This window comes from Macrosteles quadrilineatus, unplaced genomic scaffold, assembly GCF_028750875.1.
Source record: "Macrosteles quadrilineatus isolate MER2022 unplaced genomic scaffold, UCM_ALF_1.0 Scaffold_2__2_contigs__length_208266976, whole genome shotgun sequence".
In the NCBI taxonomy this organism is placed as follows: domain Eukaryota; kingdom Metazoa; phylum Arthropoda; class Insecta; order Hemiptera; family Cicadellidae; genus Macrosteles; species Macrosteles quadrilineatus.
This window is the reverse complement of record NW_026542595.1, coordinates 159,599,041-159,622,376: the sequence shown is the minus strand read 5'-3', so window position 1 is coordinate 159,622,376 and position 23,336 is coordinate 159,599,041. Positions and strand designations below refer to the sequence as shown.

Below are 23,336 nucleotides of genomic sequence, written 5' to 3'. Positions count from 1 at the left end.
GGTTCAAAAGCTACCTAACGGGACGTTCACAAGTCGTGGAACTGAAAAACTCATCAAATGAAGTCACAGAAAGTTTCAAATCTTCAAAAAGCAAGCTGACGAGAGGAGTTCCACAAGGCTCTGTATTAGAACGATTCTATTCATCTTATTGACTAATGACTTCCCCAAACAAATTGAGAGTGAAAATGCTGTTGCAACCATGTATGCAGATGACACAACCATTTTGATCAAGGACAACACAGCCCAAAACCTTTACCTTAATTCAAAATCGATCCTAAATAAAGCTATCCTCTACTCAAAGAACAATGACTTAGCAATAAACCCCACAAAAACTACAACTCTGAATTTCAGTAAGAAAAAAGACATAGTCCCTCAATTAGAGGATGGAACAATAGAAAACCACACAAAATTTCTCGGTGTTATCCTTGATAACAAACTAACATGGAAAGAGCACATCAACCACTTAAGCAAAAAAATCAGTACTGGAATATATGTCGTGAGAAGAATAAACTACATTGGCGGACTCTCCGTGGCCAAAACAGCTTACTTTGCACTGGTAGAGTCGCATCTTAGATATGGCTTGACAGTGTGGGGAGGAACTTCAACAAAAAATATGAATCAAATTCTTGTCCTTCAAAAGAAAGCCATAAGAGCCCTCGCCAACCTTGTCCCACCACAGACTTGCAGACTAGCATTCGCAAACCTAGGAATCCTCACAGTGGTGTCTCTCTACATACTTGAATCTATAAAGTATGTGAATGAAATAAACCCCCCAAGAAACCGAGACCTGCACCACTACAACACCTGTCATGGCTCCAAATTTGCACTACCAGTTCACCGAACAACTCTTTGGGAGAAAAAACCTTCCTACACCGGCTGCAAGCTGAGGAACCATCTACCTGACTACCTGAGAGACCTGACTGGCAACAAGCTACACCAGGAGTTGAAGAAGTGGCTAATCGCAAGACCCTTCTACTCAATAAAGGAATTTTATGAAAATTAACATGTACAATTCACTATTGTATTGACACTATTGTAATTCTTGACGAATTAACAATAAAGAATATTGTATTGTATTGTATTGTATTGTATTATAGGACGTCGTCGCCACCGTCCCAAAAGTATCTGTTGGATTGTGTGTTGTCAATAAAAGATTACAAGTACCTGTTGCCCAGACAGCACACTTTCTCCTCAGGACATCCCACGGATATTGCGACAGGATATGCAAGATATCCCATAGTGGTCCTATGGTCAACTTGGGATATCACAGGATATCCACAGGAATGCGTAATGTCCCCGCCCGGGGATGTCCTACGGATAAGCTCACACGCATATCCGTGGGACATCCGAGGTCATCCCAGGGTAGTCCTCAGGACATTCTCAGGACATATGGGACTACTATGGGATGTCCCTGGGATAAAGTGTGGTCTGGGCCTGAACATAAAAAACACAAAATAAAATAGATTTCGTATGAAAAGCTTAATTATAAGTTTAGTAAATTGATTAAATAGTTAAAAAACACAAATTTTGAAGAAAAAAACGAGAAAAAAGTTTTTGGCCCAGACGGGTTTCGAACCTGGTACCTTCGCCTTGTGAGCCTCTTACCTTACCTCCTGAGCTATCTGCGCTTGTTGATTATGGGTGTTTTCAAGTGGTTAAAGAGTAGCCGACAGTTGCAATGTTGCAATGGTCGCAATACTTAAAATATTTTTGATACTACAGTATAGGCAATATATGATTCTGTTTAGGCCTCAAGTAGTTGAATTGTTTTTTCTGGTAGTTGGAAGAGGATACTGGTATTTGAATATAGATTATTTAATCACCATTAGATTAGCACTGTAATAATTGATTGTTATATGATTAAAATTAGTTTTTTGTTGTTTTATTAATTTAAAGTTAGAATTAAATTCACGTTTCACACAACTATGATAGAACTCTAGTTTTCCTGAACTCAGTGGTAGTAATATGTCAGTAAAGTAAAGTAAAGTCAACCCTTGCTAGCCATAGTATTAACAAGACATATTTTCAATCTGGGAAACCTTAAACTTTTAAAATAAATTATAAAACCTCAACATCTTAATGCGTGGGAATCTTATTTTTAGAAAAAAAAAACAGACCAAAATTATTTGTTAAATAATGAAGACGGCCCAATTATAAATTCAGAATTACTGAAAATAATTACATCAAGAACAACACTGTAACATATCCAAAATTCAAAAGATTAATTTTTCTAATATTATTTTTTATTTTTCGAATATCCTTTAAATCATCTGTTTTAACTTTGTTTAAAATTAATTTATTAAGTAAATGTTTACTTTTTGTACTAGTGTAAACACAGCCTGAAGATGGAAACCAAGTTTCTGAAAGCACTAGTGAAAAAAAATAAATTATTATATATTGGCCTTGTTGGACATTTAAATTTAGATGTACTGTACATTTCATCAGTGGTAGTATTTTTTTTCTTCAGTTTGTTACCGGGACATTACGGGACATTACAGGATATCCAGTGGATTTTGTACATGTCCCGGGATGTCATGGGACATTCTGGGATATCCTATGGCATTCGTACATATCCCGGGACTTTACAGGATATCCTGAGGTTAACTTACAAATCCCGGGACATTACGGTATATTGTAGGATATCCTGTGGATTTCGTACTCGTCCCGGGATTTTGCGGGATATCCTGAGGATAGCGCACATATCCCGAGACATTCTCAGGACATATGGGACTACTATGGGATGTCCCTGGGATAAAGTGTGCTGTCTGGGTGACTGCCTTGTGGGTTTTTTTTTAATCCATTGTAGGATTACGTACGTTTCGGTTAATATATTGCCGACCCTATCTAATCCATTAAAATTTCATTTTGTGTGCTTGCCGTACTTCATTTTGGATAAAAATGACTCTTCCATCTTAATTGTGATACCCATAATAATATTAACTAGTGCACCTGTCGCTCGAATTCGAGCAATTGCAAAGTATTACAGATGTTATTTCAAAACGAATAACATTCTTAATTATTTCCGATGACTTAAAAGAGTAAACTCAAAGATAATGTAATCAATCACTCGATTCCAGTTATCAAAACTGAAAAACGAACGCTCTTGTGTGTAGATCATGTGTTTACAGCTGTAATTAATACAAATTATTTGTCTGTTTAAGCAAACAAAATCATTTTTCCATAAGAAATACATTAGGATTTTGATGGCCTGTGGCGCAAAGCCCGAGGACTTTTATTACAGGAATTAGTGAAAGGGGGTGTCTACACAAAAAAATACTTAATTTTGACACATCGTTTGTAAAAATCCGTCCATTATTAACGGAGGAGTAGTGTTTCGTAGAAATCATCTTCACGTATTATATATAAGGATGTGATATAAGTTAAACATATTTATTTTGATCATTCAGAGTACATCTGATGATTATGATCATTTGATTTTGTTTGTCATTTATACAACTTATTTATTCTATGACTAATAATTCTAGAGTAATACACACAAGTTAAAGAAAAATTATCCTGTGTTACAGAAAAACATGGCGGATCCAGTGTTTAAGATATGTCGGTTCCAATTTAGGCGGAAAGTTGGAACACAGATCTTAGGAATGTACAATTTGGTGAGTAATTTGGGTATGTCAGTACCGTTGGGTAATACAGTAGAACCTTGGTAACAAGACTCTCATGGAGATTGTATAATAAGACTTCTTATCACGGTTGACTTCTTATTGAGGTTTGCAAAAACATGTGATTAGGGGTAAAATAATTTTAAGGTGATTTGAAAATGACACTTTTTATCAAGGGTGACTTGCTATCGAGGGTCTTCTTATCAAGGTTCCACTGTAAAATATCTTTAGGTATTAGTTGTAGATATAAATGTGTACTGTTTGATCCAATCGAAAAAATCTTCACAGGACATATACTTAAATCATAAATCATAAATCATAAATCTTTATTGGTCATTAAATAACATATGTTACAATAGACCTCGTTAACAAAAAAAAAAGGGTCATTTTATAGTAAGTGTGTATTGATCTTCTCAAGATGAAACCTCAGTATACTTGATTGTTAATTCTAATATACTTGGAAAATCATTATTTTAAGGAAACTAAAAAATGTTTTAAGTTCAATCAGTCAATGGTTCAATGTTAAATGATGAGTAACCTGTAAACCATCCTTTTCTGCCTTCTTAAATTACTTAAAAATTTAATTTTATTTTATAATTAAATTTATTTGATGATTTTGTTGGATAAATTTCAAAAATTTTGCTTTGTTACCATGAAATGGATATAAGCAAATAATTAAGTATGCTTGTACCAACATTTTTTCAGATACGTGCGATTGTAGTAGGAATAGCAGTCTTATCTACGGGTTCAAGTCTGATTGGTATCCATGAAATGGAAATCAACGAAAAAGGAAATGAAACCATCAAAGCCTACTTTTATGGTAGTATTTTTTGTGCCTGCTTTTTAATGAATATTCTGATTTCCTTTACATAACAGAATAATTGCATTGAACTTGTTAATGTGTGATGATAGTGAGCAAAAATGTCAATATCACATTAATTTAGTGTCAATATTTGAAAGTTGTGCCAATAAATGTCTCTCATAACTGCATAAAATTTGTTTTCCAGAGTCATTTTCTCTCTGCATTTATTTGACCTTCGTCAGCATCTGTTACTTCTTGTTTGGGTTCTTCCTATTGCTGGTTAACTACATGGTACGTCATCTATTTAATGTTCAAAGGAACACAAACTATTTTGAGGAAACCATTTAAGCTCATCTATCTATTATACATACTACAATGAAAGGTCCTGATAAGAAATTCCTAGAAATATATTCTTCTTTTATTAAAATCCATGTAGCCCCTGAGCTTTAACGTATAACTAAAAAGTAAGCTATATACTTTTGTCAATCAGCTCAAAGACATAACTGTCGTTAAAGCCATTTCATCATAAGTTGGCATGATGATGGCATTGAGATGCCAAAACCATCTGTAACAACAGTTACAAATTTTGAGCTGTTGACTTAATGCTTATTTTGTAGATAATCTTTTTCAATAATCCCTCTCCTGAGGTCAAGGGCCTTAATTAGAGGGTTGTATTCAATGATGTTTCGAATCAATGACATTTTAAAAATATATGACAATTAAAGTCTTGTTGATGTTCAATGGATAACTAGGTCTCTATTATGATAAAACATTCTAAAACATGTTCACTTATAAGAATAACTTTTTGTAAAGTAGAGTTTAGGCATTGACTATATAACACATAGTGGGGAGCGAGCTGGTCTAGTGGTTAGAGCACGGGACTCAGGTTCCTGGAGTCCCGGGTTCAAATCCCGCCGAATCACCATTGAATTTTATCTAAGTAATAATGCCGTAACCCCTAGGTATAAGTTAGCCTGAATTAATGTGAAAAACAATTCCGGGCTCGTGAATAGGGTCCTAGGAAAAAAAAATACACATAGTGTTATATAGTCAATGGTTTAGGTCATGTAATTCATTTGGGCCAAACATAGGATCAAGTATATTATCTGTATTTTTTAAATTTAGTTTTATAATAACTGTTTGTCTTTTGGTATTGTTCAGATGATGCTGATATTTTCTCTACCTATGCGTATCTGCTTAGAAAGTAAAATGTATTTTTTCATTTACTAAAAAATCCAAGAAACACAAAAAGTAAACATTTTAATATCAGATCTACAATTATCTTGCCAGACAATTTCAGTTACTAAAGAACAACTTATGTTAGCACTGTATGTACAAGGTCATATATGAATATTGTTTTAGAAGGATGCGGGATCACCACTATTCTTAGTGTTGAAGTATTCGTTGTTTGTAGAACTCATCCATGAACTTTTGAGCATTTCTTTGTGGAAACATATTCCGTACTATGCGTTCTACAATCTAATTTTCTGTAAGTTGTTTAACAAGTAGTTTTAATAAATTAGGAGACTTTAGGTCACAAGTTAAGTATTAAGTTTTGGTGCCTAAATAATGGGTATCAGGGGACTGAGAGTTGCTTGTGGTGTTTAATTTGTTTTTAGGGTGGAAAAAACAAAATATTCATATGTATGGTTTCAAACAGACTTTGTTTTTATCCATTGACAAGCATTGTTGCCATGCGTTAAGTCACTGGGATCGTGGAATGACGCAGAAATGGAATCATGGAACGCCGCAAAGCCTATCATGTCGCAAACCGCCTGCGACGGTGCGTCGTTAAAAACTATAATGTCCATGGCTTTTCATCAAGGCCCACTTAGTTTAATATTAGTGTAAAATGTTTTCCTGTGAAATACTCTATGTATTTATAGAATCATATTTCACATCAATACACATACTCATTAAGTGTATTATGTGCTAAATGGTATTCATTTGAATTGCCTTTTCTTTTGTACCGTATTTAGTTATTAGCTGGTGTACATGTAGATACTGGTGTAGTTATATAGATGGTTTGTTAAATTCCTGTATTTCAATTTTTGTAAAACTAGGCCTATCATGGCTACTTGGCAATCCATAAGACCTATGTTAAAAATTTCATTTAAAGTTTTTTATGAAAAAAAAATTTCCACGACAGAGCCTAGCATAAATATTGTCTTTTGTTTAAGATATTTCTAAAAAATTAGAGGAAATCGCTTGAGCCGTTTATGAAATAATTGTGCGTACAAACTTGCTCATATTATAGTACAGAAAACTTCACGATACTTGTCATTGCTGTACCGTAACGTAAATGAATAATGATTTGGAACCCACACTTATTGATAAGAGAAAAACTAATGTGATTTGATCAATTAAATGTAAGGTCTTCATTTCCCACGGTTTCTATGTAGATATCTAGAGTTACTATAGCTATACAGTATCTAGAAATAGCTTTAAAATATAATTACCTTATGTTGTATCAATAATCTACAGTATAACATTTTCATATTATACAGTATTATTATTTGTTTTAGTGTCCCTCCAACTTGTGTTTCTGAATGCAGCCTACGACTATCATCGTAAAAACACCTGTTCACCCTGTCAGGAGGTTAAAGCCAAACATAGGTCTACACATCACACTGGGGACAAGTCTGAGACCTCACCAAGTTCCCCGACGTTGCCGTCGTCCGTATCCACGTCAACAGTGATGTAGTGGAGCTATTGGAGCGGGAACGGCGTTCCCACTCTGCTTTTTCCAAAGAACCTATATTGAATTTATATAGACAACCTGTATTTTTCTACGACAATGGTGAGCGTTGCAGCACTGGAAAATTGACGACTACACCAATACACGTCAAATCCGTGAATGTACAACACCTTAATCATCCTCGATTAGTTTCAACAATATAGTTATGGTTAAGTCTTTCACCTTTTCAATTACAGTATGGTATTATGTTTTTGGTATATTCTGATGATGAGGTAAAAGTGTTTTAAATGTGGAAAGTTATTAATTATACGTATTATTTTTGCACTGATGTTTTTAACTACAAAATTTCAATCTTTCCTAAGTCTTGTTCGAGCTGTCATGGGCCTGACATTTTTAGTTGTTACGAATGAGGCTGGATTTGAGTAATTGCATGTACAAGTTGAATAAAGGACTTTTTACCATCTTGTTTGACTAAAGGTGATTCAAATGACCATGCCTACGAATTGATTTGTCATCAGAAGCACAGAAAACATACTACTATAACCCAGAATGCTACGCTGGAGCATTGCATCGCTGGTGGCGCTGCCTACGAATTGACAGGCAAAGCTCTCTCCGAGTACTTAACGCTGTTTACCATGCGGTTAACATTCTGGGTTATGTAGTTCTGGGTCAGTAGTATGTTTTCTGTGTCAGAAGTAGACCAAAAGAGATAGATGTATAATTGTATTGCCTGATAAGTGATAAAGGTCACTGCATGGTCATGTTGTATCACCTTAAAAACATTTAGCAATTGTATGGAAATCTAAATCCATAAAAAAAAATAGCAATGGCCCATCAAGAAATTATATCTAAAATATTTTAGGTCACAGACTGTGCTTAAATGAAGTACTTTAACTTGATACTTATTTTTCCTTTCTGCTTAAAGTTTGGATTTGTAAATTATTAAAAACAATTGTTCCTATTGGAAATAAATAAAAAAAATTATCATATTCATCAATTTATAGTGATGATAATTATGTTAACAAAATATTCAAATATTGAAAGCTGCTTGAATTTTAAACAGTTTTTCATTAGTAAAATATACCTTTAAAGTACTGTATTGTCTTTGACTATTAATACTTCAGTATCCAATAGCTTTGACTATTAATATGTCAATGCCAATAGTCAGTGGTATGGTAGGAGTTAAATGTAAACAAACTAAAACTTTCTCTAATCCTACCAAAGTAGTGTGTAAAATGTGTTCTATCTATATATTTTTTTATACAATACTGTAGCATTTTGATTCTACAATCAAGCCAAGCACAGTGTTAATGGGAATATTTTCATTTTGTATACAGCTTAAAAGTAAATGACTTTCTTATTTTAAACGTGCATTTGCCCTCCATCCAAAACTACTGATCTAACTGATATCTCTTATTCCCTAAAATCTCTACACCTCAATCTGTGAGTTAGAAATGCTAAATTAGGTAGTTCTTACACCCCCATCACTGCCATGGCTGTGCTGGGAAGCAACAAAGTATAAAAGCAGCCTGGGTATACCTTATTAATAGAAACGTTATCAATTCAATTCAACACACTGACAGTGACTTGATAAACACTGTCGACACTATCCACCTTTCACTGACATTGTAAGAAACTGAGTTATCCACAAAAATGTAAAAATTGGAAAGATGAAATATAAACATTTTAAATTGGAAATGGCTAAACATTTCTTGCAGTTTTAATCATTAAAAAATATGAAGAAACTAATATGAGGCATACATTTTATTGTGTGAACAAGGCTAGAATCCAACAACTAACCAGTAACTGTTAAAATATTAATAAGGGTAAGAAAAAAAGAACAACTTAATAGTAACAATTAATTTTTAATAGTGTGAACTACAAAAAAAGAAAAGCACAGTCTAAGATTTACACACAAAAATGTTGTATAAAACTACTTATTTTTATTTATTTCTCCTTTGTGAGATGTCATCTAGCTGATTTTTCAGCTGCTTCAGTTCATAGTCGGGGACATAGCGTATTTCCTCATGTTCTTGCTCGTGAAGATGAACGCTAAGATTAACTCCCTGAGGTAATGCTGCTTGGACTAATTCAGTGAATAAGGTCATTTTTGTTGAAGGTACATCCACAACCTACAACAGTAGTGGATTACGAAAAACAAAATGGTTTTAACATAAACTAGAGGACCCTGTGCTGCTCCTCAGCGTTGAAATATCTTATTTGATTGAGTAATACAGTTTCATGAACTTAACTGATTCAAACTATCAATATCTGAAATGGAAGCCTTTATTTCTTGAGAGTATTTTAAAACCAAGACAAAAAAAACTGAATTAAAAAATGGAGTTACGAATCATTGATTGCAGATTTTCAGCTCTAAGCTAATTATGATTATTGTGGATTTGTGATTTTTTTTGTAAAGAAGATTGATTAAAGTAAGAATTAATAAAACCAAATTGGTGTTTTTTGGTAGAGTAATTCAGAAGATAAATGTATGATGATGTTTGATGGCAAATCTGTGTGTGCATACTTTAATTTAAGACCAAAACTATGAAAATCGGTCAAGTAGCAAAGCCAAACAAACTCAGAAAAGAAAAACCAAATTTAACTCCCATAAGAATTGTACAGGGAGGATGTTGTTTGGTTCATAACTCAAAATATACGTCAGATAAACGAATGCCGATGCTTGATGGCAAATCTGCAAATAAAAATACTACCGCCGCAGCAAACCTGTCGACGAAGCGAATTTCCATTTGTCTGAATTGATTTTCAATTAAATATATTTTAATAACATTAGGTTTAACGAGTACCTAGGTTTGCTGCTACAAGGAAACTAATAAAGTGTGTTTTTTAGTAAAATATTGATAGCTTAGTAGAAAATAAATAAATTTGCCAAGTTTGATCAAATTATATCCATAAACAAGCAAACTACAACATTTGGCAATATTCTCCATATGAATAACATGGAAATTTTAAATTTACAGTTTTTTTAATTTTCTCCATTACTAATAACCAAACAAAAATACTTTTATATACTAAATTATTCGTTTTTTTAAGCTCTCTAAAAAGGTCTAAAGAGAAATTGGGAAATTTTGTGTTTTGAGGGTCAAAAGTGAGAAAAACCAATTTTTACCCCATAAAACCCCCCGTAAAGCCCCGTTCCCATTGTCCGATCATGCTGGTTCGCTAACTCATTCAAGTTTATCCCGCTTTACACCTTTAAACCAAATTTCATCAAATTGGACAAAAATTACTCAAGTTATCGCGTTCACATACGTATATATATATATATACATATATCAAAATGAAAAAGTAAATCGCTCCCGGATCTAGGTCTTACCGTGCCACCTACGGTAATAGCTACTTCCCTATAGGGAAATTCGCTAAAAGGACTGCAGTAGTTTAAAATTACTTAATATTTACATACTAAGCATTTATGTTTATTAAAACTGTTATATAACTCATACATAAATTGATTCTCTTCACTTTATATTCCCAAAATTAGGATGAAAAAATCTTGGTTGTCTAAATCATCCTTCCTCTTTTTTTGGATAGAGAGGTTAGAATAGACAATAGCCAAAGTGAAGTGATTAAAGAATTCCTTGATACCAAACACAACGGTAAAGTTCCACTATTGTGAGGTTTGAATAACTGTCTATTACAAGGAACGCAGCAGCGTTCCGCCCCGCCAAGTCCCCCAGCGGTACACAGCTGCTGCAGTGTATATATACATGACGTGACAAAGTGGCTTTTTTACTCGTCTATAGCTCTGAAGAAACAAAAGCTATTAAAATAATTATTCATCCACTAGATAGGGGCACTCATTATCAACAAAATAAAAAAAAAAGAATTTAAAAAACGGTTGTGTTTAAGCCAAGAAAATCTAGTTTGAAAATTCGCAAATTTTCCGTGTTCTCCTTCTCCTTCTCCTTGAATGTTGACGGACCTACAGCCCAAACCACTGGCTCAATTTTAATGTTTTTTATGTTGTTTGAAAGCCCTTAACGTGTAGATGTGCCTTTTGAGGGTCTCAAGTCGGTGCGTTGACCCATAAACCCTTGGCAAGCCCTCAAAGTACGATTTTGGCCCATTTAAATAACATGGGATTAAAATCAAAACAAAAGAAGGACCAGCTGCGATTAAATCTTAATTAATTTAAACGAGGTGTTAGCCCGTCCTACGTACGGGAGTAGTCAGTTAAAACCGTGTATAAATCAGAACAGCTAGCTTACACATATCAAGACAAATTCTATAGCAGCCTACAGTAGAAAGAGTAATTATCAATTGAGAAAGTGTATAGGCCTAGTCAACGATATTACCTTCCAATTCCATCGCATACCTGCCTCTTCCATAATCAATATCAACACAATACAATTACTCATACTATACACTATTTCCGGTAGGTCTGAATAGAAACTCCCTAAAATAAAACGAAAACATCCAATAAAATTCACAGTACACATAATTATAACGTTGGTGTCCTGACATCATTAAACGAATCGCCCACACATATCCTTTATATCAATTTCACTTCATCAATTGCTAAACAAATAAGTGTAAACATAGAAAAGTAAAAACAACAACATATAGTTTGTTTTGGTAAACAGCTGAGTCAAAAATAAAATAATATTCATTTGATCAAAGAGTTATAGTTTCATTTGATATTCATTTGAACTGGTCACATGTTGAAGGAATTTAAAACGTAAAACACGCTAGTAAAGCTAGTGGCGTAATTAATTGTCTATGTTTATTATCCATTCCGTTATCAGTTCTAATATCCTTAATAATTAAACCACCCTCATTGAATCAATGAAAACCGTAATTCCCCATATTCATTTATTTAAACTATAAAATATTCAGCGCCTCCAAACGTAACCACAACTAAACACACACCAAACAACTTTTTAGATTTCATAAAAGGATGGTTAGTCTTATTGCAGTATCCTAGGTCAATGATGACGTTGTGCTCAATCTATGTCATTTATATCTGTATATCTTTGGATAAAACCCGTCTGGGTTGTGGTGGTAATTTAATATTGAATTCCAGAGGATTCTTGATCTCCTTCTTTATGACATCAATATTTCCGGGCCTAATCCAAACAAAGTTTAGTCATTCAAAAACATTGATTGTAAACAAACCAAGATGAATTAAAACGTGTAAAAAATGGATTTTCCTACCCTTTCCTAGAAAAGTTGAGTAGTATAATAATTTGCATATCCTTTTTTTAAGACTCGTGTACACACACCTCGACTTGTATACATCGATGGTGTTACTTTTCTCGGTGGTCTACTAATCTTACTTATTTCCTAAAAATCAATGACAAATCAGAGTAAATAAAATAACCTCATAGTTCTACAGAGCATTTTTATATTTAACCAGCTGTTAGTTAAAAGAAAATTATGTTGCACTAAAACAAACCGAAGATTGCAAAGATTTATTTAAAAAATCCTTTGAACATCCTAGTATTTTACCTATGTATATTTAAATAATCTGTCATCCTCTTATCAAAGGATTGAACGTATCAATGATTAGCATTACACATAGTATAAATAAGTCAACCCTTAGTATGTCTTTTAATTTTATCCAAATGCTGAATTTGTGTTACAAACGCTGAATGTTTACAGCTGTTATGTTAAACAAATTTATTACACCAAAAGCTAGGGTCTGACTTAGGGGAGGTACGAATGAGGCATTAGTTCAAAATTCCTCCGTGAACAGCGCTGTAGTAGAGAGCACTTTGGCAATGAAGGTTTACTAATACTAATCGCAAAAACTGTTCTGTTCATAAAATAAAATTATAAATGCCTCAAATTCAATTTTATAATTTTTTAAATATAAAATTAAACTATCATAACCTAACCGAACTAACCAAACTTGCTGATAATTAAATAATATAACAAATGTTTAGTAATGAAAAAATAATTCTGTTTATTAAATAAAACTAGAAATTGCTAAATTAAAATTTTATAATGACTTATAATAAAATTAAACTGTCATATCCGAACCAAACCAACCAAACTTGCTGATAATGAAAAAATCTTGTACAAAAAGTTAGTGCCACCAGCGGGATTCGAACCCGGGACCTTCAGCATATCAGCCCGGCACGCTGACCACTAGACCACCGAGGCCGATGGCCACTGACCGTATTGTTTCGGTAATGGCGTTCCTTCAGCTAATAAGAAGTCCACAGCTGTCATCGTAGCCTCTTCTGTACCTCCCCTGAGTAAATACCCAAAAGCTAGTTTAGAATCTTAGCGTCGGCTGCTAGACTTTTCAAAAATTAAAACTTAATTTCTAAATAACTGGGACCCTAAACTAAAATTATGGCTTCGACATTCCCTAGTTCTCAAAATTATCTTTCTTTCAACACAAAAATCATGACAATCCGTCGAGTGGTTGATTCAGAATCGTGAAATAAAAAAACACTGTTTCGTTTTAATATTATAGATGTTAGAGAAATTCATAGGAACAGCTGAAAAATTATTTTAAAACTTTGTATAAAGAATTTTTTCAGGTATACCGAATGATTTGAACTACTTACTATATAAAATTACTTAGAGCAGTGATATTCCCCGATACTTTCCATTTGAAAATGCAGTGTACCGATGGTAGACTGGTACAGCAGCTCGTCATTTTTAACAGTTTAATACTACTTATCAAAACATATGAAACCTAGGAACTTGAAACTTAGTACTAGTACTAAGGTTTGTTTTATGTATTGATACACTAAAACAAATAAAACAATCGGGAAAATCACTCTGTGAAAGTGATATGTAAATTTAGGATAAATGAGTTTTTCAATATTTGTTTTGCCTTATGCTATTTCTAACAAACCCAATCTGTTTGATTACATTTTTACTTCTCTAATAAGGGCTCAATTTACACTAGACTTTAGATATACGGGTTTAATTATCAGAACACTTATGAACACCAACGCATTTTATGTTGTTCAAGATGACCATTGATGAAATTTTAAAGTGAGTTTAAGCCCAGGGGGTTTGTTAAATAGTAATTTTGGTACGTGTGTCAAAAAGCTTTTAATCGGTTTAAAGCAGATAAGACCAAAAATGTAGAATTTAGTTCTACACAAACAATATTATTGAAATTAAATGAGATGTAGGCTAGTTGTGCCGTGGTCTATATATCAGAGAAAAGAGGATTTTTATTTTAACTGTTAATTTTCTACAAAAATAAATAAAATCTAACAAAAAACCACTAAGTGGTAACACTTTCCCCGCCAAGTCAGCAATCCAAAAAAGATAATAAATCATTACTTTTTCCGCCAAGAAAAACAATGTAATGTATGTAAGTTTGGCCACTTGGCGGCAGACTTTTGCTTGATCACTTTAGAAAATAGGTACCATAAAACTAGTTTCATTGAGCAAGTATCTCTCCCAATAGTACATTGCTAGGTGAGAGCTTATTTTTACAAAATTTGACCTTATTTGTGCCACATTTCATAAAATCATAATAGTGATGGTTTTATATTTACTGATTACCTCGAAATTATTATACTTAGTTGGACTAATTAGTTAGAGAAGTTGATTTGTGAAATTATCCACCAACGTAACTTTAATGAAAAAAAAAACAAGCAAAAGTCTGCCGCCAAGTTGCCAAACTTACAAACATTACATTGTTTTTCTTGGTGGAAAAAGTAATGATTTATTATCTTTTTTGGATTGCTGACTTGGCGGGGAAAGTGTTACCACTTAGTGGTGTTTTGTTAGATATATTTGTGATGATCTGTTTTAAACCATCTCACATAACTTCCAACAAGTTCTCGATTTCTTTATTGGGGCAAATCTTGGAAGGACTATTTTCTTTAAGGGTTCAGGTGCCTCAAGACTCATAACCAATATGGCTCAAGGAAAACTGCTCAAGGATTGTAGGTTAGATGACTGGACTCAACAGGATGTATACTTTACTAGTTTGATGTTTGGGCTATTCATAGAGAACTGTAATTAGATCAAATAGATGGATTTAATTAAGTCTTAAACTTCAGTCTACATACCTGTACGTTACGTTCGTATGTCCACAATTTGTATTCACAATCAACATTGGCACTGTTGGGCTTGAATTTTTTTATGTTATCAACAGTTGCAGGCGTACCCCAGCTAAACATCAAAATAACCTGAGCTGATAAGTAAGTCAGTACGTAATAAACCTGATTAAAATTGTTATTCAATGTTTTAGTTCATACCTCTGCGAACCATAAAAATACAATCTACTGTACCGGTACCGGTATTGTAGCTCCAGAAATGCAAACAGACTTTTAGGCAAGTTGTATTATTTAGACAAAAATGCATAGCCTATCGGTTACATATTGCACGTTGTAATTTTGGTAAGAATGTAGCCTATGTTTAACTACTTTTTGTGTCAAAAATAAAACCAGACTTTAAAACACATCTATATAGTAAAATCTGAAGCTTATTTTTAAGTGTTTTGCTTCTTAAAGCTTGGGTCTGTTGATGTCAACTAATGAATTCTCTCTTCTTATTTTAAACTGGACACTGATTAAATAATACTCCATAGAGGATTATAACAAATACATTTGATTTTAACATTCTAACTAATCATTGATTATAATTACAAGGGGCTATTATTAATTTGAAACTTTAAAATTATTAAAGATAACTTGTTTAATTTGGTACAGTATTAAACATAGCTCAATTAAGATGGTTTAACAAATAAAAACATTTTCAGCCAAATCTGAGGTCATGGGTGACATTTTATATTTTTATTTAAGTTAGATTATTTCAAATGGAAAAGCCCAAATGGATTGTTTCATTTGATTAAATGCCATATATGACCAAGCATTATTTTGTTATGGGCCAGCTAAGAGGCAAAAAGTAATAGAAAACTCACCCTTCTTCAACTTCAATATCCAGAGATTTTGCTATTCTGTGAACCAAACTTTGGTAGTTTTCCAAAACAGCAAAATCATAGCCCTTCATTTGAACATTTACAATTTCATATTCAGGAATTTCAGGTTTAAGATCCTCTAGGTAAGGTGGGTCGAATTGATCTATAAAGCTATAACTTCTCTGGAACACTTTTGTTTGGTTTCTGAATACCTGTGAAGTGCGGCAGGCTTGGCAAATACTCCGTAAAGCCTAGAAAAAACCAGAAAATCTTCCATGTTTTATTTTAACCTCACGCTGCCTGCGTTGTGCTTGTCATTGCCTTGTATAATGGGGTTTAAGTGTACAACTTCTGTTCAGTAGGCCAGAGTTTGATTCTCACCAGCCACCACCGATGACTATTTGCTATAGGGCCTATAATATTCTTGAGTGTGGCAGATTGCGTGAAAATATAACAATATATTTTGTTCTTGAAACCGTCTACGCAATCAGGGGTTATAATGCACTAGGCCGTTATACTTAACTTACGGCAGCTTTGCGGGATGACTCCATCTTCAGGTGCGTAGTGGTACACTAAACTATGGTCTTGTTTACACTTGAAAAGTCTTCATTTGCATTGCGTCAGGGCCAGGGGGTAAATAACTATTAGGTAACCATATAAAAACAGGACGGATAGGTACACAAAAACATTTAGAGCAGGTGCACGGCTCAAAAACTGACGACCGACTGTTCAATCCTGGTCACTGCAGGGCCTATAACTTAATAACTTAATGCCAAGACCCGATTGATTTGAGTAGGTACCCATCTTAAGCTGAGGGTTACAGTGGGACAGGAGTCAAATCCAATCGGTAAACATTACAATTGTTGACGTTAATAATATTGATTAACTTACCTAATACGCTAATACTGTATAGAAAAACTAAGTTAATTTTGATTAAACTGGTGAACTCTTAAGTTACATAATATAAAAGTTCTGCATCTTTTCAATTTTTTCAATTTTGCATTTTTACAGTAGGTACAGTAGGCAAACATAGATAGTGACAGTCATTTGTCTACGAGGGGTACAGTTTCTTAACTGGGCTAAGCTAATATTGGCTGCACTTTAGTATCTGTCCTACACTCATTTTAATGAATAATATTGATATAACTTATAGATTATTTGATATATCGATTATTTCATTCGCATAGTTATGTAAAGTTAACCTAACTAACTAAATTTGATAAGTTATATCAAACGAAATAATCGACATATTCATTCGAATGAGTGTAGGACAGATATTTAAGTGCAGCCCTAATATTGATTGAAACTACCGATTAATAATCGATAGTTAAAGCTATAGGCTATCTATATTAATTATAAAATGAAACTGTCATAACATAAACTAACTAATTAAACTTACTGATGATGAAAAAAATTGAACGAAGGTTTAGGCCTACTAATCGAATCGATAGTTTAAATCGATATTAGCGTAGCCCAGTTAAGAAACTGTACCAATTTGCTTAATTCGGAGGGCCAACAACTTAGGTCCACAGTCCAAGGACTCTGCTTTTTCCTTGTCCCTGCAACTTTGCAGAGCTTTAGGCTTTAGAGCTTTTCAAGAAACAACAGAATTTTTTCCAACAAGGGTAGGTCCACATAGCCCTCAAATGTAATGGTAGACTTCTTTAATAACTTAGCCTAATTTATTTTTCTTAATTAACTTGATAATCTAAATTGTAAATGACTGTCCAAAGCATTTAAAATACTGTAAATGTAAGAAAATGTAGTTACCAGTTGAGTTATCATCATTGTTAGGCCTATGCTGAAAAAATGTATTAAGTAAGATAAAGCAGTCACTCAAGAGCAGATTATATTTCATTTACTAGAAACACATTTTTAAATGTTTTTAAATCCAACTTAAGAGGATAGTTTTGAAGTTATTACATAGGATAATAGGATATTATAAACAGATAATTTTAAAATTTCTAAAAAAACAAACATACATAGCCTCTAAAGTGTTTTTAATTTTAACTTTTAATTCCTTCCAATGTTCAATATCAATAACTTTTTGGGCTCAGCTAGCTAGCTAGTCAAGTCAAGTCACAGTCAGTCAGCTGAAGGGAAAGCTGTAGACGAAATACACTGCATAGAGTACTTTAACAGAATACAAATGTCGTGAACTGTTATACAATATTAGCACAGTAATGTAATACCCACAGCCGCCTTTTCACGGCCACCTTTGCCGCGGCCTGGTAGAATTGGCAACGTTGCAAGTGGTGTTGTCTAGCGCCAGACATCCCATTAGATAGCATGGCGGACAGGTGACACCAGCTCATTATTTCGCGTATTATTAATTTAAAATTAAAATTTATTGAAAGATCGAAAATAAAACATATAGAATTGAAAACAAAAACATTGTTTAAATTAAAAAGCAATTTTGTACTTTTAAGGGGGAGTCAATATTGTCATAGTCCAACAACCAAGCTTTCGTAAATACACAAATACCATTAGCTGTTGCCAAACTAAACAGCTGTTACAACACCACTAGCAACGTTGCCAATTCGAAGGCCGCGGCCTGGAGTTAAAGGTGGCCGTGTTACAACTCTACTTGCAACGTTGTTACTTCGAAGGCCAAACATAGGTTAGTGTATGGTAATACTTATGGGAGTATGTTTTATCTATGGTACTGTAATACTAAATAAATTCTTAAAATCTCAAGTTTTTGATTGGAATTTAAAATACTATTAAATACTATTATTGGTATAGATGTTTAAGGTAAAATATATGTGTTTTACATTTTTATTTTGTTAATGAGGCAACGTTGCAAGTAGGATTGTTTAGTGTCAGAGTCTGCACTTTATTGAGGTAATTTTAAATTCATGAACATAAATGTATTAAAATATTGAAAATAAAACATACAGAATTGAAAACCAAACAATATGAATTGAAAATATATATCTGTAAATTTAAAGCGGAGTCAATATTGTCATAGTCCAGTAACCAAGCTTTCGTAAATACACAAATACCATTAGCTGCTTCCAAACAAAACAGCTGTTACAATGCAACCCTACTTGCGACGTTACCACTTCGAAGGCCGCGGCCTGTAGTTAAAGGGGGCAGTGGATAGAATGGAGTAATACAATGATCTGTGTTGCTAGCTTTGTTTTTTACTAACTGAGATCTCCAGTAGTTATTTAGTCAGGACAAATTTATTAAAAGCTCAAGAGCAGTTGAGCCTAATTAAGAACTATCAAAAATACCTACTCAATTTTAAGAAATATGTATCATTATCAAACGATTTATCTCGTGAAATCATGTATCAACACGAACATACTACCACGCTTTGTTTGAATTCCACCTCAGGTACGGGATCATCTTTTGCGGTGGGTCATCACAAGAAAACCTGCAACGAGTTTTGGTGCCGGGTGCTCCAGAAGGAAGCAATGCGGATAATGGTCGGTCTTCAACCAAGAAAAAGCTGCAGAAAAACCTTCCGTAGCTTACGCATAATAATTATCTCACTCTCGATCTACATCTTGGAGGCAAATTCTTACACAATAAGACCTCGGGTACGATACGAGTGGCAAGCGGCGAGCGGCAACCTGAGCGGCACGTAAGCTGCGGTGTTGGCTACACGATACAAGCGGCACATTTATAACATTCATAAAATTTCCCCAGTTTTATGAGTCAGTTTAGTTGAAAATAGTAAACTATGATTATACCTGCAATACGTATTGCAACTATTGTTGCTATCTGACAATTTGTTTGCCTTTAAAGAAAAAGTTCGTTTTTTAGAAAAACCTTCAGGTCCCATACTTTTCTGGTAACTAAAGTGTTTTAAACCTTCCGTGCTGGTCATTCCACAAACATTCCCTGGACTGCACCTCACGTATCGACCCGTATTGTATGTTTGCTGCTGTTTCCCTGTCATTTTAGGCCGAACTGAAGCATGAACCCCTTGAGCAGCGAACGGCGTTTTCGCGAAAATCGGTTTTGACTTGGAACCATGAGCGGCGCTGAGCGGTACCGCTTATCGCTGCTCGCCGCTCAGACGTATCTTGGCCACCCTCAACAAGTTTACACGCAACTAAATGAGACCCGATATGTCAGAGCGGCGCCGCTCATGCCGCTCGCCGCTCGTATCGTACCCGGGGCCTAAATAAGGTCTCTTCACCGAAGCATGCTGCCTTCCACAGATATAACACGAGGCGCAACGAGGATTTCCATCTGCCCTCCCACAGAACATAATTCTTATCGAAGAAACCTTCGTATGCTGGAGCGAGGCTCTTCAACCTGCTTCCCCAGATTCTCAAAGAGGGTTCACCTACAACGCTGAGGAGGTGAATTTTGTATATTGACTAACCTACCTGTATAGGACCAAAAACCATTTGAATTTTTTTCAACTAAAAGGAAAAAAATGTATTACCAACTTATTACCTTATTATTATTATTTATTGCTATTACTGTTGTTAACTATTGTATTGCTTATTGTTATTGTTTATTTATATTTAATATCTTGAGCAAATGAGCCTTGAAGTTTACAACCCGTGCAAGACCAAGACCACGGTCCACGGACCACCCTTTAACTCCAGGCTGTGGCCTTTGAAGGGGCAACATTTCAAGTAGGGTTGTAACATCGACATATAAAACTAACTGGATTGCGCGCAGGCCGTAAGGCTCGTGTAGAGCTTTCCGAGCCAATACAGGTGTGTATAGGGGTTGCCGCATGGGCAAATTGAAGGCAGCATGTGGGATATAGCGCGCGAAACCGTGTTGTCGACACCTGACCTTGGGCGCATGTGCGTGTTACAATAACCTCCCTCTACGTCTTCAAAATGTCTACTTCTTTGGTAAAATTTGAATACTGTAACGGCTATGACTATCAATATTTAACCGTAAATTCGTATTTATGATAGCTGTTTTCATTGCATTATATTTTTCAGAAATAGGAAAATGAATGTCAAACTTGCTGCACAGACTTTAAGTTCAAGCGTTACCGACGCGCTAGAGTTTTTACTAAAGAATGACCATCCTGATTTCATAGGTTGTGAGGCAACAATTGAGTTTTTGAGGATTATTGATCAATTGTTTGATTTTTTGAACAGCAGGGATCAGGGATCCATTTGGGAAAAATGTCAAAGCACCGATACGGAAGGACAATTTAGATTATATAAATGGTATGCTACAGAAATGTGTGAACTATTTTACCTGTTTGAAAATTGAAAAAGTTCCTATTCTCAATCATACCAGGAAACCGTTTCCTCTCGGCTTCATCACCAACATCCACACGATAAATATTTTGATAAAAAGTTTATTAGAGGAGCATGAATTTAAGTACATATTAACGTACAACTTTTCTCAAGACCACCTGGAATTGTTATTTTCCTGTATAAGATCTCGAGGAGGAAATAACAATAATCCAAATGTGAAACAGTTCCAGTGGGCTTTGAGAAAACTTATGTTTCGCAATAGTGTCCAGCCATCTGATAAAGGCAATTGCTTATCATTTGACTTCAATCAACAAAGTTCTGTAATGAGCTTCAACGAATTATCCCAAGTAGTTGGACATAGTGATGAATCCGATGATGCTGGTGATAAAGAATGTATGTCATACATGTTAGAAGGCATAGAAAAGTCGTCTTACTATAAAGACAATGTACGATATTATATTTGTGGTTATGTTATTCGAAAGTTGGATTCTAAAGTGAAATGTGAAGAATGCAGTAATCTTTTAGTAACTGGCGATTCAAATCCAATCCCTTGCACTAATTTTACTGATTTTCTATCAAAAGGAAAATTAATCAGGGCTTCGCCAGATGTACTGAAAATTGTTAAGTTCATGTACAATCAAATTGTTGCATATTCCAAGGATTGGCAAAAGTTTGATGCCTCAAAAACTATTTCATTAGCATGTAGAACCTTTGCTGGTAACGCTTTTCTTAATCATAAAGGTAATAATGAATTTGGCGAGGAAAGCCATGACACGAAATTAATGAAATTAATTGGTAGGTATTATGTTTAACAAAATTATATGCCACAGCATTTCTAAGCGTAAAACAGCAGAAGCTTCTCTGTCAATGCTTGGTATGCGGCAGAAGTTAAATAAGCTTATTCTTTTTAGCAATGTTTAGGCTAAATATGTTTCTTTGCTTTACAAAGTTTCCTAAATAAAATGTTTCTTAAACAATCTAACCTTGTTCTTACTAATACCTTACCCCCGAATATTTTGTATTTTACGAGAAACTGATAAACCCCATTTTAACATAAACTATTTTGTATTGTAACATTGAAACATGATTAGTTTCGTTAGAGTAGTAAGTGCAGAAAGAACCAAGTCATAAAAATTTCTTAATTATTGTACTATTTTATTACTTTTATTCCATCATTAAAAAAAAAATTAAAATCAGAATTTAAATTATATTTGATGATCAGAAACCTCAGTGTGAAATATCCGCTGTTAGTTAATATTTATTAATTGTGGTACCCAAACTCGGTTACTCACAGCGTTATTTTTACACTTTTATTACTTGTACACAAGTTCATGAAAATTGATTATTAAAATGCCTTACAACGTTTTAGTTGAGAGTAAAGGGCTGGATAAAGTGCACCGTCCTGGCCGCGACAATGCTAAGATGTGACGCAGCGAGACGCTTAATCCCACATGACGCCTGCAAAATCTAAAACGCAACCCCAGTCGTTGGCTCGGGTCGCGGAGCCTAGCAGCCGATCCAGTTAGTTTTATATACATCGATGGGTTGTAACAGCTGATTTTGGAGGCAGCTAATGGTTTTTGTGTACACATTTTGAGAATACGAAAAGCTTGGTTACTGGGCTATGAAAATGTTGAATTCACTTTAAATGTACAAAAATAGATTTTCAATTTAAATATTGTTCTGGTTCTCAATTCTATATGTTTTATTTTCAATATAAATAATATCATGTTCATAAATTTAAATTTAAATGAATAATACGCAAACTATTGAGCTGGGGCCCATTTCATAATAAAGTACAAACCAATATTATTAGTAAATCAGCTGATCGCTCAATGCAAATCTAATGGAAATTACAAGTTACAAGTTGTAACTTGTAACTTGTAGTTTATTATGAAATGGGCCCCTGGGGCCCATTTCATAATAAAGCACAAACTAATATTATTAGTAAATCAGCTGATCGCCCAATGCAAATCAAATGGAAATTACAAGTTACAAGTTGTAACTTGTAACTTGTAGTTTATTATGAAATGGGCCCCTGGTGTCACCTGTCTGCCATGTTATCTTATGGGATGTCTGGCGCTAGACAACACCACTTGCAACGTTGCCAATTCTACCAGGCCGCGGCCTGGAGTTAAAGGTGGCTGTGGCAAGACCCCATCTACGA

The 23,336-nt window shown here is 34.2% G+C and overlaps 1 protein-coding gene across 1 annotated transcript; it reads right to left on the bottom strand.

Moving 5' to 3' along the window:
• Positions 1-8,969: 8,969 nt before the first annotated feature.
• LOC128988107 (uncharacterized) lies at positions 8,970-18,019 on the bottom strand. Its single transcript, XM_054409315.1, has 4 exons — positions 17,751-18,019; positions 15,984-16,231; positions 15,130-15,232; positions 8,970-9,252 (listed from the first exon to the last, which is right to left on the bottom strand). The coding sequence occupies exons 1-4, from the start codon at positions 17,766-17,768 to the stop codon at positions 9,064-9,066; spliced, it is 558 nt and encodes a 185-aa protein (XP_054265290.1). The 5' UTR covers positions 17,769-18,019; the 3' UTR covers positions 8,970-9,063.
• Between the last annotated feature and the right edge of the window lie 5,317 nt (positions 18,020-23,336).

Excerpts from the sequence above, each read along its gene's own strand:
- LOC128988107 (XM_054409315.1), bottom strand. Across the intron at positions 15,233-15,983 it reads GATATTGAAGTTGAAGAAGG|CTGGGGTACGCCTGCAACTG; the intron begins GTGAGTTTTCTA and ends TTTGATGTTTAG. Across the intron at positions 9,253-15,129 it reads CATACGAACGTAACGTACAG|GTTGTGGATGTACCTTCAAC; the intron begins GTATGTAGACTG and ends CTACTGTTGTAG.